Here is a 20,113-nt window from a genome sequence, read left to right on the forward strand (position 1 = left end):
GTTACATCTACAAAATTGCTCTGGAGTCTGGCTTTCTGGCTGATGTTGGGCCAGTCACAGTTCTCCTGGAGGCGATCTCGGGCATCCTGGATGGGTGATTTCCAACCTATACTCAGGGAGGCAGGACTTAATTGATGTCACTTCCTGTGTTGGGTTGGATCCTCCCCTTGATCCCCAGTCTTCTTCCTGCCTGCCTGGTGCAGCAGGGAGCAGTGCAAGCTTAGTTGTTTGGAGCTCCCAAGCCCGCCAACAGTACTTTTCTTCGCTCTACCTAGATGTCTCTTGTGTCCAGTCCTTACACAGCAGTTTGTCCTATCTCCCCTTGGCTGTCTTCCCAGCCCTCTCCCTCCCAGCCGCAAGCTATTATTCACAAGGCGGCCAGGGCAACATGACTGAGGAGAAGCGGCTCTTCACAGCGGCTCCTTCTCCCAGACTCCTTCGACAAGTCTGCAGCCCGGCACTGAGCAGGGCGGCAACTCTAGTAGGATTGCTGGAGCCCAACGACCCTGAAGCCTCACAGGAGGTGCGTGCTTCCTCTTCAAGAGCTGACCAAGCGGCAACTAAAGGAGGAAAAAAAAAATGCAAAGCCCCGCCGAAGAAAGAGCGCTACCGGGAACTACCTGCGAGCAACCCATACACAGAAGCGGAGCACCAGCTGTCCCACTCAGGGGACGTGGATGGTGAAGCTCCACCTCGCATCCCAGGAGAAACAGCAGAGCAGTTTGGCCCCACCACCGACTGTCAGCCAGACGGGAAGAAAGCCCAGCTAAACGGCAGACTGGGAGAGCGTGGCCGACTCATGCTGGCCAGCCAGCAGGGGCGGGCTTGAAAGCCGCCCTTCTGGAGGTGATCTCCTCCCCTTCTTCATCCAGGCAAGATCGAAGGGACATGGGGAGGGAGGGGCTCTCTCATCCCAATCTAGCCACCAATTTGGCCCCCAATCTCGCAGATCCGTCCTCCTGGGCTAACACCTCCCCTGAGTCACTAATGGGGCTTTTCAGAACAGCCATGAGGGAGGAGATTTTACAGCATGACAAAAACAAAAAAGCCTTAAAGCGAAAGGGAAAAAAGCACTCTCATACCAAGAAAGCACACGGCCCAGGCACCATTCCAAGCTCTTCCTCCAGATCTCGCCTTCCCCCCCTCCCACCCCTGCTTATAGGGGACCCCTTAATTTACCCTCGGCAAGGAGGAGGGTGTCAGCGAAGGGGAGGTGGTGACTCTTCAGAACATTTTTTTTTTTCCTGAGCCTGATGAGACCCTTTTGAGGGGAACTCCAGTGCGCAGTCGCGTTAGAAGCTCATTCAAAAAGAGGATCTTGCCCCTCTATGGCCAGCCAAAGCTATCTCCAGCTTTGGAATTGCAGGATCCCATAGGATGCCAGAGGACCCCAGGGCCCATCCACCTCAAAAAAAAAAGACAGTCAGGGCTGCCTTTAAGGGAAAGAAGGGGAATACCTCCCCAATGGGAGGACCCCCCCCCAGCCTCTCTCTCCCAGCCTTACCAGAGTTCCTTTTGAAGGAGAATGGCAAAAAGAGAGTGAAGCTTTAACCTAGAGGCTGCCAGTAAGATGCCTGCCCTTCATTTCTCAAGAGCCTCTATGTACTCCCGGGCATATCCCACAACAGCATCAAGACTCCCCTAGTCGGCAGCCTCTCTGCTTGTAGCTTCCAGTTCATGGCGGCCTCGTCACCAAAAGATGGGGAAGGCAATCTGAAAGACTCCAACAGATGTCATGGTAGGAAGTTTTCCTGAAACGGATCCACGCGATGGAGGCTAGCCCTGTCTATCAGGGCTCCTTTGCCCCTCTCTTCCAACCATGGCCAGAGCCACCATCGTGGTGGTTAATGAAGTTGCGATGAATCTGCTTATGCTTCCCCAGAGGCCCAAGGCCTAAGAAGGCGTGGAAAAGGGTACTGAAAACAGTCTCCTATTGGGCGAAGACTCCACCTTCGACGCTTCTTTAATGCTAACTTCTCTCGAGCTCCTCGCTTTTCGGCACCCGTGGTCAGGAGACAGGCTCTGGTTGAAGCATGGTCAGCCCCACTTCCACTCCAAACAGGTGTAGTTGCCCCAACATATGATTACTTCGGGTTCCTGCCTCATTTCGAAAGAACTTGACGCTGGCCCTAGTAGAAACTAAGGGCAACAAGGGGTCCATGCCTAGATATGTCAGGTCTGGATCAGTCTTCTTAAGTCGCTAGACCTTCTACACTGCCACCTTCTCCGAGCGCGATACGCATTCTTGCCAGGTCAGCCTAGGGACCCGGTAAACGCGTTGGTTTCGCAACAGCAACCACAGCAAATACAAGCAACAACAAACATTTTAAGCAGACGTAACACCTTCAATAGTTCCTTTAAGCCCCTACAACCGGCGACAACAGGGGCAGAGAGCTGAGACAATTCTCAGAATGATCGAACATCCAGAACCTGACTATCTTTCAGGTCCTCGGTAGGAGGCAGCCTTCAACATTTTTCTGCTACACCACTCAGTGGACAGGAAGCTAACGACTGCGTAGACAAGTGGGACCAAGGAGGTCGTCTCCTCGGGATATCTTCTAGAATTCTCCATCCTTCCAAGGTCCAGGTTCGAACATACCTCTCTTTCCAATGCAATCCAGACAAACTAAAAGGAGCCAACAGGCAATCCAGCACCTGCTGCGGAGGAATTCAAGCTTAATCGAACTCTGTACCCATCTCCGAGCGTTCATGCGGGGTGTCTATTCACATTTCTTCACCGTTCTAAGAGTGGAAGCTAAGCGACTGGGAGCGTATGCCATTCACAAACCTCCGCTTATGTGAACAGATTCATCCGTCTGCGCGGAGGTTCAAGATGGAGACCTCCAGTCCATCAGTAGTGGGAGGCATCACTCCGGGTCAGGCTACTCACCTAACATCCCTTCTGACCTCCGCGAGGCCTACCTGCATCGTCCCCATCAATCCTCTACACAGAAGATTCCTTCAAGCCGTTTAGCAGTGGGACAAGACCACTTCCAGTACAGATCTCTCCTCTATTAGGATCTGCGCCTCACCAAGCCCCTGAAGCTTTTCTCGAAGGTCCTTAGCACTAGTTTCCATCGCTATGGGCAGCCGGGAACGGGGCTGCTATCTAGCACCTCCAATTGATCTATTAGGCGACATCTTAAGTCCGGGTCCGGTCGAGAACAGGCACTGGCAAGCGACCCTTACAGGATAGTTAGTGCCTCACTCTCACGCCAACATGGGTCTCCTAGTCAATTCTACCAGAAAGAGTTCCTTGGAACCCATCAATCCGGTTTCGAATGTTCAGCGCACCTTGGGGCTATAGTGGGTATAATTCTCCTTCACTGTCGTCTCTTCATTTCCCCTCCAAGATAAGCAAAATTCAGAAGTCGGTAAACACCTTCCTTCCGGCCAACAGGGCCTCTCCTTCTCTTCAACTGGCCAAACTGATGGGACTGTTTATCTCTGTCATAGACATGTTGCAATGGGGCAGATTCTCGCACGGATCGAACACTACTACAGCTGTTTCTTAAGCCTCTACTCAGTTCCAGATAATGCAGAAAAGAGGCAGATCCTACAGATCAACGGGTAAGCAACTACTGTGACAGCCTAAGGTGGTGGTCCAAGCGCTGAAACCTATCCCGCAAAGTCTATCTTTACCCTCACGGGCCGCAGCTTGTTCCGCGGATGCCCGGCCTCTCCGTGGATGGGGAGCTCCTTCCTCTCCAAGAGGGACCATTGCACAACAGGGTGTGTAGCCAACATCCCAAACTCCATTCTTCCGATCAATGTGCCTTAGAGATGAGGGTGCATCCTCCTCCTGGCCTCCTTCATCGCACTTTCAACCCGCCAACTCCAGAACTTGCCACCACTCTCCTAGTCAGGAACCCGACATAACATCTCTACTAAAGCCCACATCAACAACTCAGGGGGGGTTCTCTTGATCGGCGTGCTTCATCCAAGAATGACAGCCATTCTCTCTTGGGCAGAGATGGCACCTGCAGTCCTCTCATGGCCAGAACATATACAAGGAAACCTCAAACACCCAAGCAAATTGGCTGAGTCAGTCCAGTCAATAATCGTAGGCAGAGTGGAGGAGGACTCCCCCACCTCCGAATCTTCCTACAAATTAAGGCCTCCCAGTCATTGGCCGTCAGGCTTCCACCATGGACCTTTTAAGCCTCAGCCCACAACGCATTAACTTCCACCTCAGCTTTGCTTCTGAAGGTACTTCCACCCACAGGCGCCTTCAGGGGAACAGATCGTTAACCAGCCCGGGTGGCCAAAGGAACTGCTTAATCGCTTTCCCTCCAACCGGTGTTAGGCTAAAGCTTCCCTCAGGAAAATCTGGATGGAGGAAGCAGAGGTCATCCTAGGTGTGCACTCATGGTGGCCCAGACGCCCATGGTTTTCGGTCAATTCTTCAACTGGCAACTTTCTCCTCCTCTTCATTTTGCTCCACACTCCAGCGACATGTTATACACTGCAAGGCCCTGTACACCACCCCAATCCCGGGTGGTTCTGTTCTGACTTTCGCCACCTGGCGCTTTAGAACGCTGCAAGCTCCTATGCACGGAAGGGCTGGGTCATCTCCAACCAGGTGTCGCCACCATCATGGCTCTAGAAGGGCCTCTCTCCACCATCGTAGTACAATTCCTCCTGGAAGGACCTTTGGTCTCTATGGGTCTCCAGGAAATGCAAACAGATCCCACTCCGTCCTCACCTATTCCCACAGGTCCTCCAGTACTCTGCAGGCATGGATTTGACAAAGGCCTTCAGGTGCAACCTCAAGCGTGAGACGGAGTTAGCCGGACCTTTTTCCACTGTATGGCAAAAAATACAAGAACCTCACCCGCTACCACGGAGCATCCAGACATTTTAAGGTTCCTGTCAAAGGAGTCTCCCAAAACAACCTCCGGTGATTCATAAGATTCCCGGCTTGGGAGACTAACACGGTCCTGTCTGTAACACCAGACCTCCTTTTGAACCTATCCAGGACATAAGCCTTTAAGTGGGTCATTATGATGATAGCTACTATTCCTCATATGCTACCATGCTACTGCCAGAGGATATCCGGTCTACAAGCCCTGTCAGTCAACTCCTAACTTTATTAGGCGTGATTCCATAGGACAGAGTAGTCATGCGCCCGATCCTACTCTTCTATCCCGAAAGTGGCATCTGCCTTTTCATCTCAAAGCAAGAAATCATCATTCCAGCATTCTTGTCCCTTCACCATCCCTAACCCAAAGGAGAGACTCTTGGCATCACCCTCGGATGTCAGGAAGAGCACTCAAAAGCCTTCTTGCATTATTCAGAGATTGCTGAAGCCATCAGGAACACTGAGTCCCTTTTCATTAATGTTACGCCCCTGGACCTAACTTAGGGGGGCTCAAATGTCCAAAGCATCTCTTGAGTTACATCGCTAAAGGCTCTGCATCAATGCGAGGTATGCATAAAGCCTCCATAATCTCCCGGGTCCCTCGAATTATCACAGCACATTCCACCCGAGGTCCTTGCGCCCAGCTAACGCCAGCGTTTAGGCGACTTCTCATCCCATTACTAGAGAGTATTATTTGTAAGAAGCGTACGTGGTCATCAGTCAAGCATCCTTCACATTAGACACTATAAATTACACACCATTTCAGCCAATGAGACAGCCTTTGGCACCCATGTGTTTTGGGAACATATATTCGAGAACTAACTTGCTCCACCGGTAAAGTGGACACTTGCTAAAGGAGGTCCCACGTCCAGGATGCCGAAGATAGCCTCCAGGAGAACGGTCCGTTAATTCGGAAGACTTACCTTGAAGGGGCGCTGGGATCTCCTGACGCATGATGAGGGGTACCCTCGATAACCCTGGCCTCCCCATGCTATGAGTCTCCCTACAAAAGGCTGCATAGTTCTCTTTAGTTACATATTAGTTCTGTAATAGTTAGAACCCCAAAATAGACTTGGGATTATTCTTGGAGTTCCCTTTGAACATATATATATATATATTCCACACATATATACATATATATATATATATATATATATATATATATATATATATATATATATATATATATGTGTATATGTATATGTATATGTATATATATATATATATATGTATATATATATACACACACACACACACACACACACACACATATATACACACATACATATATATATATACACACATACATACACACACACACACACACACACACATATATATATATATATATATATATATATATATATATATATATATATATATATATATATTTATGTATGTATATGTATATATCATATATACTATACTATATATATATATCATATAGAGGAGGAGGATCCAACCCAGCTTACAGGAAGTGACGTCAATTGAGTCCTGCTCCTCCTGAGTATGGAAGTTGAAATCACCCATCCAGTAATGCCCTCTATCAGCTGCCCAGATTCCAGGGAGAAAGGCCCCTTCAGGGTAAGTCTACCAATGGACTGTTCTCTCAGAAGAAGAGTTGGATTTATATCCCCACTTTCTCTCCTATAAGGAGACTCAAAGGGGCTGACAATCTCCTTTCCCTTCTCCCCCCCCCCCAACAAACACCCTGTGAGGTAAGTGGGGCTGAGAGAGCTCAGAAGAACTGTGACTAGCCCAAGGTCACTCAGCTGGCATGTGTTGGAGTGCACAGGCTAATTTGAATTCCCCAGATAAGCCTCCACAGCTCAAGTGGCAGAGCGGGGAATCAAACCCGGTTTCTCCAGATTAGAGTGCACCTGCTCTTAACCACTACGCCACTGCTGCTCTCTCAGCCCATGCAGAAGCAGGCAATGGTAAACCAGCTCTGAACGTTTTTTGCCTTGAAAATCCCTGTTAGGCTGCCCTAAGTAATCTGTGACTTGACAACATACACATATGGAGTGGGCTTTGAAGGGTGTCAAGACGACATTATAGATTCACACTTGGGCCTCGATTCTGGTTGTGCTATAACTCATCAGACCAAAGGCTCTTGTCCCAAGTCATAAGATAGTTGAGTTCTGTCTACAAAAAGGCTTTAGAGGGTTTGAGTTACGGTCTTGCCTGCAAAACCAACATAGCCACAAATGGATTTGCATTCTCTAGATCAGTGAAGTGTTTTAGATTTTAAATGGTGTATAGAGAATCTTGAGCATCAGAACATATTTACATTTCAGCATGAGATTCCTAAGCCTGGAAATCATCTCAGGGGATTTGTGGCTAGACAAAAATTAACCTTACATGTGACTGTATGAATTTTTTTTTTAAAGTTAAACAGTTCACTGTTTGTAGTGCAGCTATGTTGCCTCCATAGAATCCCACTGTGTGCACCAAACCCACTACAAGGGCTTCACCTTATATAGGTAATAGCCATGGATCTATCATGGATCTCTCCTGGATTTGCCTGGTCCTTTTATTCAGATGTCTGAGAAGCTGGCTACCCGTGCATCTTATTGAAATAAATTTGGTAGTTGCATTTTGCATGATGAATGCTTACGGTTATTTCACCAGAACTTGCTCCTGCTCAATTTTACTTGAGTTCTAAGGCAGAACTAAGAATCATACATGTTGTTTCTTCTATTTTAATATAGTTAGTGTTTGCCCCTGTGAGATTCTGCAGGCACAAAACAGTTTGGATTCCAGTTATTGTTCAAACACTGCACCATACAGTGCCTTACATCAAATGATCACACTGTTTGCCATTAATTAAAGCTTAGCTTTCTAGAAGTGGTGGAAAAATATTAGGAGTATGCATTACGCAAAGCTCAGAGACTTTGCTAGAACGTTCTGGTCCCAATATGATCTGGTTTTCGCAATGTTTTAATCCATCTCTATGTTCTAATTTAAGAGGGGGAAAGGAGTTAATGTGGCAGTATGTGCATTTGCTCTGTCTTTGCATGTAATTTTTTGCTTATGGTTTGGGATGTTGCCATTTACACTATCCCATTCACTTTTGACAGAAGGTTCTTCCCATTTAGGATGATGAATAGCATTATTCAGTGCCATGGATAAAGTTTGCTGTACAACAGCCTAGTGTTTTGCAGGTCTGAGCAAACAATACATCATTTTCTTTATTCAATCTCTTAGCAAGTGGGAGGGGCCTCCATTTAAGACTTTTACTAAGATGTGTAACTTACAGAGCTATCATAGGCAGAGTTACTCCAGTCTGGGCCCATTGAAATCAGTTGGTTTAGACTGGAGTAACTTTGCACAGGTTTGCAATTTTAGGCAACTGAGTAGGCCACAGTGAATAGATGTTATTGATTTGTGGCAAGAGAGATGTTGTATTTCCAGAGACTCGCAGGGGCTCCACCTTTAGGCCTTCCATATAGCCTTTCTTGGATTTGATGGGGATTTTTGGATAATCAACCATTAGTGGAATTTTTATGCATTTTCTTAAGGTTCAAATGCTAAGCTGGAGGTGCCAAGCTAAGTGAAGAGCCAACCTTTGGTCAATTATTTATGCAAATTGCAGGAAACCAGAAAACATTTCTCTGTTTCTTTAATCCCCAAACTGTAATCACAGTTCAGGCAGAGTTAAGCAAAAAAACCCCATTGTTAGCATAGCTCCATAGACCCTTCAAAATCACAGGTCAGGAGAAGCTTGGTGTAATGGAACTGTGTAGTTCTTCATCTTGTCTGACTCATCCCAGAGAACTTCCCTAATCCTACTGAGCAAAAGTTCAGGCAGAGAGTACCTTCTTCTATTGTCTCTGTAAGCCCTTCCCTAGCCCATGTGATGATAAACAAGGCTGGGCAAGATTGTTACCATTTGCTGCAGGCAGTGGTGGATTTATATAGAGGAAAGTACAGGGCATTTGCCCATGCTAGTTCATGAAGACCTTCTTCGTAATTAAGTTTCATTAACGTTTCATTTATGATGAAAGACACCACCTCATCATTTCTGTCTCCTTGTGTCCATTACTTTGGGATTACTTAGGTGAAGACTATGTAGAGGCTGAATCCACAGTTCTCTGTAAACCTGCTGAATATGTCTTGGCTGAGAAGGAGATGGACCACAGTGTAGTTTATGAACTTGTGCAATGAAGTACTGTATGAACAAGTGCTGTAACGAAGCCACGTGTATCCTTGTTGATCCACCCGTTTTGGCTCTTTAAACCTTGGCTTAATGCTAGCCTCTCAGTTCTTGATCTTATTCAACTTCCTAATCTCTGCATTGGAGCTATATGGTTGCTCACTGCTTGCTATCCTTAATTGTTCATTAGCATTGATGTCGCATCTTCAGAGTGCTTCATACATATTATCTCAGCATTCTTTACACCAGTCTCATAAATTAGACCAGAATCGTGGCAAAATAGGATTGGTTTGCTTAAGGCAGATGCAGAATTTGAATCAGGAATTTCCCAGATCACAGCTCCTTCTCTTTAGCGACTGGATTTACACCTACACTTTACTACACTGGCTAAAGGATATAGGCATTTAGGACTGTATTTCTGTGATCAGCACTCAGTGCAATATGTGTAAATAGCAGAACCAGAGCATCAAATTATGGCCAAGAAAGACAAGACCTGATCTGTAGACAGTGTTTTGAGAAGTCCAATTCCATGATGCTTAGAGTCAGGGTTGGATTTTTGCTGTAGTGCATGGCTGCTTGGTTTTAAAGCCATTTTTTTTTCTCACAGAAATTTCACATTATCTGGGTTTTCAAAGTATGGGGTGGAGTTCTTAGAAGGGTTTTGGAATTTGCAGACTGATAGAATATGGTTCATATTTGTTACATATAGCATTTGACTGAAGCAGGCAGTGTTCTATAGAGTTACCTGTCTGAGACCCACCCCACATTTGGTGTGGCTGGGACCAATCTCTCTGGGAAGGGACGGGCTGATGTGGGGTGGAGCTCTGATGATGTCCTAGTAACTTGGCGGTCAGGGAAGGTGGTGAGGAGAGTAAGTTGTAACCAAAGCAAGAAAAGAGGCTTAAAGCAATATGAGCAAGCTGGAGTGGGTGGCGCATGGGAGGTTGCAGCAGGGATAGCAGGATACCATATCTGGTGTAGTGCTAAGGAATATCCCCTAGGAAATCTGCTGAGGAAAATCCTCTAGGTCTAAGATGAATATTATCTGGGGTGGGGGTGGGGTGGGAGCTGAGGAGAGAAAATAAGAGATGAAGGAGTTGGGATTTTGTGGTTGACTTCTGGAGTGGTGATAGTGAGGTATCAGTTTTTGACATTAGCAAGGGGGCAACAAAATACTTTGCTGTTTCATTATTGGGTAAGTGGGTAAGTGGGGCCGGGTTGACTGTAAGTGTGATAAGTACCATTGACTGTAAGTGTGATAAGTACCACATGAATGGGGTCAGAGGCCGTGTGAATGTGTGTCATGACTGAGGAGAAATTATTCAAAAAAGCAGGATAGTTAACTCTGTGTGATTTTTCTCAGCAAAATGGTTTGCTGCTGCCATTTTGCTAGAATACATACAGGGCTGAGTATGACGTAGGCATGACCGTGTTTTTAAGTAAGCTGAAACAAGTATAACAAATCCATCATTTAGGAAGGAAACCTTTTCTTTTCTTTTGCAGATTTGCAGATCAGCTCTCAAAATGTCTTCTGTGTCTTCCGTGCACCTTCTAAGCCACTTGCGTTTGCCCTCCTGCTAGTTGACTAACTGAATTAATAACTATAACAGCAAAACAAACAAACACAAAAACACCACCAAAACAAACAAACAAAAGCATTCTAGAGCCACATGCCTTATGAAGTCAATGCTGGGTATGATTTTACAAGTATGTAATCTATTTTTTTTCCGAGTGGAAATGTTAACTGGAAAACTTTTTGGCACGCCATAAAGCATTGTGCAATCTGTTATTTGTCTTAGAGATAACAATTGGAGAATGCCTATACTCTCGCTGTGTCTAACATGACTTGCCAGTTTCCTTCATTTAGAAGTACTCCAAATGGGCTTTTATTTAGATAATATGTCGTCTTGAAAAATGATATTGATGCTGTACAAATACAGCAGAAAAGTGTATCTGTCTTACGAGTCCATTGCTGTAGATACCATCCAATGGAATAGAGTATTTTTAGAAGACGGCAAGCTAAGGGTGGGCAGGAGAGATTGCGGGGAGAAGCAGAAGAAAGGACGAGGCTCCTCATGCTTCACAAATTCTCCTCCCTGTGTGAAATTGTTGACATTTTATTTTTTTTCCATTTGCATTGTTCAAATCTAAAACAGGGAGGAGGAGAGTTAAAAAGAAAAGTTGTTCTACCTTCTGTCCCACCCACCCTGCAACCAACCATCTGTTCCACAGCTGAACATGCAGAAATTCAAATGCATGTAGGGATCTGTGGGTTGGGGCAGTAATCCAATGCTGGCATCAGAAGAGAGACACCATTTCAATGAAGGAACAGCTCTTCCCAAACTGGGGTGGGATCCATTGTGAATCAGTGATAGTTTTCTGCCAAGGAATATTCCACCCCTCCACTAGGGTTTTGTGGAGAAGAGGAGATGCTTACTTCCTATGAATCCTTGGGACTCTCCCCCTCTCCCCCACACCCTTGAAACGATTCTAGACATTTCTATAAATTGCAGAATGAAAAGCACTAAAACACTGGTAAGTGAAACTAGTTCCTTGATACAAGCGGTGATGGAGTTGGTCCAGGCCACGGAAACCTGAAACCTATAGTTGATGATTATCTACTGTGGGTTAGATTGGGAAGGGTCTCAAATGTGAGTGGCGGTTCTTTCAGAATACCCATTTTAGATATAGCGTACTATTACAAAAATGAGATTTCCTTCATTCCTTTCATCTCGTATTTGTTTTCATGGTTGAAAGGATCATTTCTAGATGTGTTGAGCTCAACGTTGGAAGTAGATTTGGAGGCTGTAGTAGAGGCTGCAGTAGAAAGGAAGAACTTGTAGTACTCTGGGACACGCTGGCCTATGTTCAGCTGCACATTCCATGAAGTGTACTTACACTTTATTAAGAAGGGATGGCAATTTAATTTGATTCGTCCCTTCCAGTTTTCCTCCTATGCCAACCCTTAGGAAAACAGTCATCGGGTGGCAATGGGGAATTGGTGGATATCAGTACTCCCTCTCGAGAAAATGTCAATGCTCTTAAGTCTTCAGAACTATGTGAAACGATACCAGCTACTGTGTGGTAACCCTTTGGGACCCTTACTAGTGTGACTGGATCCACATATTAGTAGATATCATGCTGCTTTTATACTCTCACAACTACTCACTTCCAGATTGTCTTGTCCGCGCAGGAGGGGAAGGAGTGTGACAGTACAATTATAGCACAACGTCCAGTGTTGTGTGGTTTGTTTATCTTATACTTGGCCATGATCCTTAGAAAGTTATTTCTTCCAATAACACCATTCATTATTTTTGAAGAAATTCAATATGGCATTGCTGGTAGATCACAAAAGAAAACAGAAATACAGCGGATCCTCTGGGAAACCCGCATAACAAAACCATCAATAAAAGGACGCTAAACCAGCACAGTGAATAACATAATATACTTGTCTTGATTATTGAGTCTTTTGGTTTGTATATGCAGGTTGATGTTATTATATATTGAACATTCTTGTGTAACGGTAGATTTTCCAATACGTTTTAGATTTGTTATTCTCTTGGAGGCGAAAGGCATCTTGATGGGTGCTTTCCACCCCATCTCAGGGAGGCAGGAAACAGAATTATGTCACTTCCTGTCGAGGCTTGGAGGCCATTTTAGGCAGTATTCTTTCCTGCCTCGCCAGGGAGTGCATGAAATTCTCGGTTCTCTGCACCAGAATTTTTTCTTGAGTTGTTATTTGTCTCCTTTTGTCTTCCTGTCTTCGTCTTTTGTGTCCTGTATCTTCTTGTGATTTGTTATTCACTGTGTTGATTTAGGGTCCTTGTATTGTTCGTTGTGTTACTCAAATTGCTGTGAGAACATCAAGGTCTCTTTCTCAGTGGTGATCGGTTGTTTATTTCTTTGAACTGCAAGAAGGCTCGATTACCAGTGATGTTTTAAACCTAAACTGTGGGAGTGGGGAGTAATATTGCCACAAACCATAGATACAATTTTTTGTGAACAAGAAATGAAAGCATTCTAACTTTTTATTTATTTTAATGTGTATCCTCTGCATTTTGATCTTATCCATGTTCCTGCAGAAGCAAGTCTTACTGATTTCAGAGGAGTTTAGTGGGTTTTATTCTCAAGGAAGTGTGCCTAGAATTACAGACAGTGTTTTGCATCATCTCATGGAGGCTTTGTGTTGAGCGAAAAAGTCGTCCTTATTCTTTTGATATTTTGTGTTGGGTTTTATGGGGAGGGTGGCCTAATAGCATACTTGACTGTTTATTTTAAAGCATCTTATTAAACCGTTTCATCTCTTTCTTGTGGCATGTGTCTATATTTGCATTTTCAGATATGGTCCGGAAAAAGAATCCCCCTCTGAGAAACATTGGTAGTGAAGGTGAATCCCAGACGCTCAAGTTGCCAGGGATTGGAAGTGACGATACTGAAAGGAAGCAAGAATTTTCTGCCGGTCAGATGCAAGAAAACGCTGAGCAGGGCGAGGCTGCCGAGCCAAATGACAAGGAGGGGTTTTGCACGCATGTCTCAGAGTCATCTCCCAGCACTAAAAAGGACTTGAAAAGTGCAGTACTGGGTGAGAAGGCTGGTTTCAATTACGAAAGCCACAGTAAGGGAGGAAATGTTCCATCCTTTCCTCATGATGAAGTGACAGACAGAAATACGCTGGCCTTCTCATCTCCAGCTGTCGGGGGAACCTCAGAGTCCTTGAAGTCTCCCCTCAGATCAGATGCAGATGACACCCAAGATGTGGCCTCCACCCCATTGGGAGATCTGTCGGAGAAAAGCGAAGAGCATCGCACATCGCCAAAAGCGACCGATGAAACAATGCATGCGCAGAGCGGTTCAGCCGAGCACCCAGGCTCAAGCCCGACCTTGGCGGCCTCAAAAAACCCACAAGTGCCTTCTGATGGGGAGTTAAGGCCAAACAAATCCAAAGCAGATTTGCTGGCAAACGAGAACCCCGACGCGGCGCCTCTGTCTCCAGAACTTCAGGACTTTAAATGCAACATCTGTGGCTATGGTTACTATGGGAATGACCCCACAGATCTCATCAAACACTTTCGCAAGTACCACCTAGGGCTGCACAACCGCACGAGGCAGGATGCAGAGCTTGACACTAAGATTTTGGCTCTCCACAACATGGTGCAGTTCAGCCACTCCAAAGACTTCCAAAAAGTCAACTGTTCTCTGCTGTCAGGGGTCCTGCAGGACATCAATTCCCAAAGGCCTGTCTTGCTCAATGGGACTTACGATGTGCAGGTTTGTATCTTGAACTTCCACACCTCCCTGTGTGTTCTTTGCAGACACTCTCCAAGCTTGTACGGTTCAAGGATCTCTGTAGATTGCTGCAGCCACGGAAGCGCTGGGAGGACTTCTGCTTGCCTTAGTTGCCATGCAAGTTTTGAAACCATGGTTACACAGAGGCAAAACCATCTTGGCAAATAGGTGTGCAGCCAAGAAGGAACCACGGTTGGCTCCAGCTTCCTAATGAGTCACGCACATGCTGCCAAGCATTTGTTTCCACATTTAATTATTCATTTTAATTTATTGGAAACATTTCTGTTCCCTCTTTCTACCCACCTAGGGTCCTCAAGGCAGCAAATATCAAGAACATTGAAAGCAGCAAAACACAACACAAACAGGAAGGAGGGTCACTAAGAATGAATTAGTTTGAATCCCCATTCTCCCATTAAATCTTCTTGGTAATCTTGGGCCCGTCATTGAGTTAGATTTCTCTACCTCACAGAATTGTTCCTAGATAAAGTCGGGCAAGGGGAAGAACCACGTACATCTTCCACAGCCCCCTTCAGGAAGAGTGCAGTAAAAATGTTCTAGACAGGCACATTCTTGGTACTGAACTGAGCACAAAACTGGTTGTGGTGTGTTTTCCGGGCTGTGTGGCTGTGGTCTGGTGGATCTTGTTCCTAACGTTTCATCTGCATCTGTGGCTGGCATCTTCAAGAAGATGAAGAAGATGAAGAAGATGAAGATGCCAGCCATAGATGTAGGCGAAACATTAGGAACAAGATCCACCAGACCATGGCCACACAGCCCGGAAAACACACCACAACCAATGTATTTTCGAAGGTTTTCACGGCCGGATTCAACTGGTTCTGGTGGGTTTTCTGGGCTGTGTGGCTGTGGGCTGGTGGATCTTGTCCTTACGTTTCGCCTGCATCTGTGGCTGGCATCTTCAGAGGTGTATCACAGAGAGAAGTCTGTTACACACTGTGTGATACACTCTGTGATACACCTCTGAAGATGCCAGCCACAGATGCAGGCGAAACGTTAGGAGCAAGATCCACCAGACCATGGCCACACAGCCCGGAAAACCCACCAGAAACACCACAACCAGTTGAATCCGGCCGTGAAAGCCTTCGACAATACACTGAGCACAAAACGTTAGTCAAACATAAACACCAATAACCTTAAGAGTAATTTCAAACAGTAGCTGTGTTGGCCTGAAGCAGAAGAGCTAGAATCCGGTCCAGTAGCACCTTAGAGGTCAACAAGATTTTTAGGGTATAAGCTTTCGAGAGTCAAAGGTCTCGTATCTAACGAAGGGAACTTTGACTGTCGAAAGCTTATACCTTGAAAAACTTGTTGGTTTCTAAGGTACTACTGGATTCGATTCCATCCTTAAGAATAGTTTCCTTTTAAAAAATTAAAAAGAGTCTAGTTCAATGCAGAGAGGCCAGTTTAAAAAGAAGGCAGTTCAATGTAGCAATACTCACTGGTACTGAGCACCATCAACTGGTGGGGGGGGGGGGTTTCCAAGTCCTGAGGGGGGTAGGGAAATACATAGAAATAAGTACAGCCTTATATCAGAGTATGAACACTTCTTTTAACAATGGCAACCCCCCCCCATACTGTTCCAACACATTGATTTTTTTATCTCCATGGGCCCAATTCAGCTCAAATTTGTGTTGACAGAGTCTCAGTGAAATCATGACTGATTTTCCCTCCATTCATTAACTCTAGGACTTGAGCATATAGCTACTTTACCTGGATGTTTTTAAATTATACAACTTAACATGCAAAGCTGTAAACTGGTGTTTTTGGCACAACTGTGCCTCCCCAGCAGTGATGGTGGGAGAGTTGAGGTGTCTAGTAGTTTAGAGACCACATGGTGAGATTTCCCTTTAGCTATTCCGGTATATAAGTGTCTGCTTGCTGTATCGTGTTTCAGCAATACAGATGCAGACATGGTTAATCAGATCTTTAAAACACACACGAGAAAGAACCTCTTTGAAATGAAAGAAAATTAGTATCTGGATTATCTTAAATTGAAATCCTGATCTTTGGTGGTTGTTGGAAGCCATTGCTTTTCCTATTGATTTTTGGTGGAGCGAGGAACATTATGTCTTCTGGACAAGCAGTGTAAGTAATCTGGTGCCAAGGTTATAAGGCTTACATTTCCGGACAACAGAAAACCACCTGAGTGTTATGAAAATAATATTCCATAATAAAATCTTAGCACACATCATCAAAATAACAATATGCCTATAGAAGTGGGCCTGTGCTTTCTCTTAGACACGGTGTCTAGTTTTTCACAGCTTCGCTCCGGCACATTGAATGGTGGGATACTTTATGGAAGAGAAGTAGGCGGTTTGGGATTTAGAAAGTTATACAGATATGCTGAATTTCTCAACTGGCTTTCCCAGATGACTCTTCTTGACTCTCTGCATGTCCCAAGCAGGTTGATGGTTTGTATAACAGAAGTGAAAGGTGAAGCTTTTCCCAGCTTGAAGATGCAGGGATGAGCTGTATTCCTCCTGTTGTGTGTCCGCTGTGCATCAACTCTTAACGGTGCGGAGTCACAGTCCATGAACAAGGTGGCAGTCTTGATTCTATTCAATAGTCAGCACTGGTGCTAGTCTCAAGAGCGTTTCTCCATTATAGAATACTGAGACGAAATAAATCAGTTTCACCCATTACAGCTGTTAAATTTTCCCTCCTCCAAGTCCGTAGATTTTATTTGTAGAGCAGTCATTAATCATTTATTTTACATGAAGGCTTCAATCTTTGAACTGCAAGGATAATTTTATGGCTTGTGTCAGGCAATCAGAGCTGTCTCTTTGTGATTGGAATCCAAACCTGTGAGCTAGGTGAGAGGTTAGAGAAGTAAGTGAATAGTTTCTGATTTGAAATGATAGGGTACAGTTTCTGCATCTGGCATACTCTCCTGTACTTGGCTGTATGGCAGATTCGTAAGGGCTTGTGTGTGCAGTTGTGGCGGGGTGGAGATCTGTAGTCAACCCGTTTTCATTGATGGGTTAAGTCTGCGATTTTTCATTCCTGTAATTTTGAATGGTGGCAGGAGAAAATTTTATAAAAGCACTTCTGACCTCTGCACCACTTCTGGTTACAATCTGGAAGTGACAGTTAGTAGATCTAGGAATCACTGGAAACACGATGGTTAGAGTTTCTGGTGATTCCTAGAGCTACCCATTATCACTTCTGAGTTGTACTCGGAAGTAACATAGTGACATAAATAGAGGAGGGACCAAGTGTTCATATGCAGAGTAGTGCTTGTTAATTTTTCCATAAATTATCAGGAGACAGGTTAAACAGCAAGGTAGCAAGAACTGCAGATAAGAACAAATTATTTAAAAGAATAGAAAATCCCAAGAAAACAATTCCAAATTATTGAATTTTTTTCTTCTCGGAAACCTTAAACCTTACCTCTCTGCGATCTGGGAATTATCTCCTAGTTCCGTGGTGGTGAACCTTTGGCACTCCAGATGTTATGGACTACAATTCCCATCAGCCCCTGCCAGCATGGCCAATTGGTTCGCCACCATTACTGGACCATGTTGAGTCTCAACATCATAAGGGAAAGGTTAGTCAACAAAGCTGTGATGTTACTTTTTAATGCCCCCCCCCAAACCTTGACAACAAAGATTAGCACTGACATCAGATTCATTGTCGAAAGTTCAGCTATATGCACGGCAGCCATAATTTCATCCTTGGAGTTCAGAGAACCGATACGAACCACAAATGTTTGAGTTAAACTCGTGACATTTGCCTGCATCCTTATTAAGGGAAATCTGGACCATTGCAGAGGAAGAATGGCAGAAGTCAGATGGGAGGAGCACAAAGTTGAAAAGCAAGAGGGATTAATAAATATTTTATATTTAATAGAAGGTATTCTGCTAAATTGCCAATTCATGACTGAGACAAGACTTATCATCATTTTTACTCATGCCCATACCAAGGCAGTAGCACCACAGAATTGTCAAGTAATCTTTCAGTGTTGTCAAAGTGCGCAGTTTGTTTCAAAAAGAGTACCTTCTTCTGGAGTCTGGGCACATGTTATCTGCTCTGTGCTGAAAATTTATCAGTTGAATGGAGAGCCTAATTTTATTTGGTGAGTAAAGTTATGGTAACAATCTGACTTATTTCTTTAACGTTTCTGATGAAACGTCAGAGAGGAGTACTTGAATATTGGCCTGATAAAAAAAAGAAGAAGAGGTTTTCCATAATTGTTGAAAGCCATTGGCTGTTTGCAGTTATATCTTTTTACTCACTTTACAGTATCTCACACATCTGGAACGTTTCAGTGCTTGACAACAGGGTAGCGAAACGTTCTGTGAACCCATTCACAAGAACAGAGCCTGTGAGCATTTCTCATGGCTTACTAGCTGGAAATCACTTTGTGGTACAGAAACTATGAGTGTCTCTGTAAGTAATATGATATAAATGATAAGGAAAAGAAACTCACTTCTTTTTTTGAAGTTGTGAGTGTAATGGATGTAAAACAATCTTTAATTAGGATTGTTCCTGCAAATACTGCTATTTCATGATTTGGTGAACTTGGGAAAGTTAGTGGTGGAGTTTTGATGAAAAAGCTCAGGAATATTAACCTTTGAGTGTTTATAGCCGTATGAGCAGGATGAGAGAAACGTGTCCAATGGAAAATCCCATTCCCCCTCCCCTCCACCCCCAAAGAATCCTTTGAATAACTGATCCAGGCTGTTGAGTAGATCTCCTTTCTGACTGTAATGGCCAATATACAGGAATTTGAGTTTTTCAACATTTTCTTACATTTTCCAAACAAGGTTTCTTGGTTATTTATAGGAAAGTTGATGCTTGATTAGATTGGGCTGAATACTTTTCCTAGGCTGTATGTTCCGAAATAAAACAGATGTGTGCAGTATCTCAGACTGAACAAATAGAACTCGAAATAAAACAGATCAATGAAGACTGTATTTGTTTAATAAGCCTTGGCAACAGAATACCATAAGGAAGACAAAAAGTGGTAGGAAACAGCACACAGATAATCTAGTTAAGATCAGTCCTTTCTCCAAGCAGAACTATATTCTAAAATAGACCAGACGCTCCTATATGGAGCTAGTGAGTCTTTGAAGGAAACAATTGGCTCCAGAAATCGTTTCTTCTTTGTAAAGAACACCATTTTTTCCCTGCTGACTTTGGGAAAAAGAGCACTAAATATTCAGTTGTGCCAAACATTAGACTTCATCACTTGCGCATACGCCAGATGTTGACGCTGAACATGTAAGAAGATAAATAACTGATTAATATTTTCTTGCTTTTCAGCAAATACTGAGCAGATTTCATAAACATGCTGTAAAAGAATCGCTGACATTCCCTGCAGCACCTACGAGTTGGTTTGATCACTGTGCTATTTCAGTAGTTCCCCCTCTACCACTTTATCCAAGATATGCAAATGTGGGGAAATAATAGATGCACAATTCGTTGGATCCATCCAGCTGTTTCACTTTGACTGACTTAATTCCCCTCTTTGTTATAGTCCCCACTGTGCCTGATCCCCAACATAACCCTGTTTTCTTGGTGGTCAAAGAGACCCCCTCTTAATTTTTTCGTTAGCAGAAAAGCTGGCTGGGATCTATCCTGATGATTATCACAGTTATCTCTTCCACATTGCTGGTTTTAGGAGCGTGTTGCTCCCTGCAGTCTGAAAATCCGTATTAAAATTTTTAGTCCTCCATGCCAGAGAAGAATAGGAATAAAGAATTCGATCTTGAGATTTCTTAAACTTCTATGTTATGTTTTAGATTTTTATCCCACTCTTACTCCAAGGAGCTGAGGATGGTGTTGGTCTC

At 44.3% G+C, this 20,113-nt stretch overlaps 1 protein-coding gene across 8 annotated transcripts in view; it reads left to right on the forward strand.

Annotated features, from left to right (window-relative positions):
* TRPS1 (transcriptional repressor GATA binding 1) overlaps nucleotides 1-20,113 on the forward strand; it is a 259,624-nt gene that overhangs the window by 69,764 nt on the left and 169,747 nt on the right. For 5 of the 8 annotated variants that reach the window (XM_048507202.1, XM_048507201.1, XM_048507200.1 and 2 more), the window contains exon 2: nucleotides 13,357-14,285. In XM_048507202.1, the coding sequence (XP_048363159.1) occupies nucleotides 13,359-14,285 (927 nt within the window). In that variant the 5' untranslated portion in view covers nucleotides 13,357-13,358. Of the gene's footprint in view, nucleotides 1-10,520; nucleotides 10,725-13,356; nucleotides 14,286-20,113 lie in introns of all 8 variants that reach the window. The other 3 variants (XM_048507198.1, XM_048507197.1, XM_048507199.1) reach the window with 1 other exon arrangement.

Source organism: Sphaerodactylus townsendi, linkage group LG09 (assembly GCF_021028975.2).
Source record: "Sphaerodactylus townsendi isolate TG3544 linkage group LG09, MPM_Stown_v2.3, whole genome shotgun sequence".
In the NCBI taxonomy this organism is placed as follows: Eukaryota; Metazoa; Chordata; class Lepidosauria; order Squamata; family Sphaerodactylidae; genus Sphaerodactylus; species Sphaerodactylus townsendi.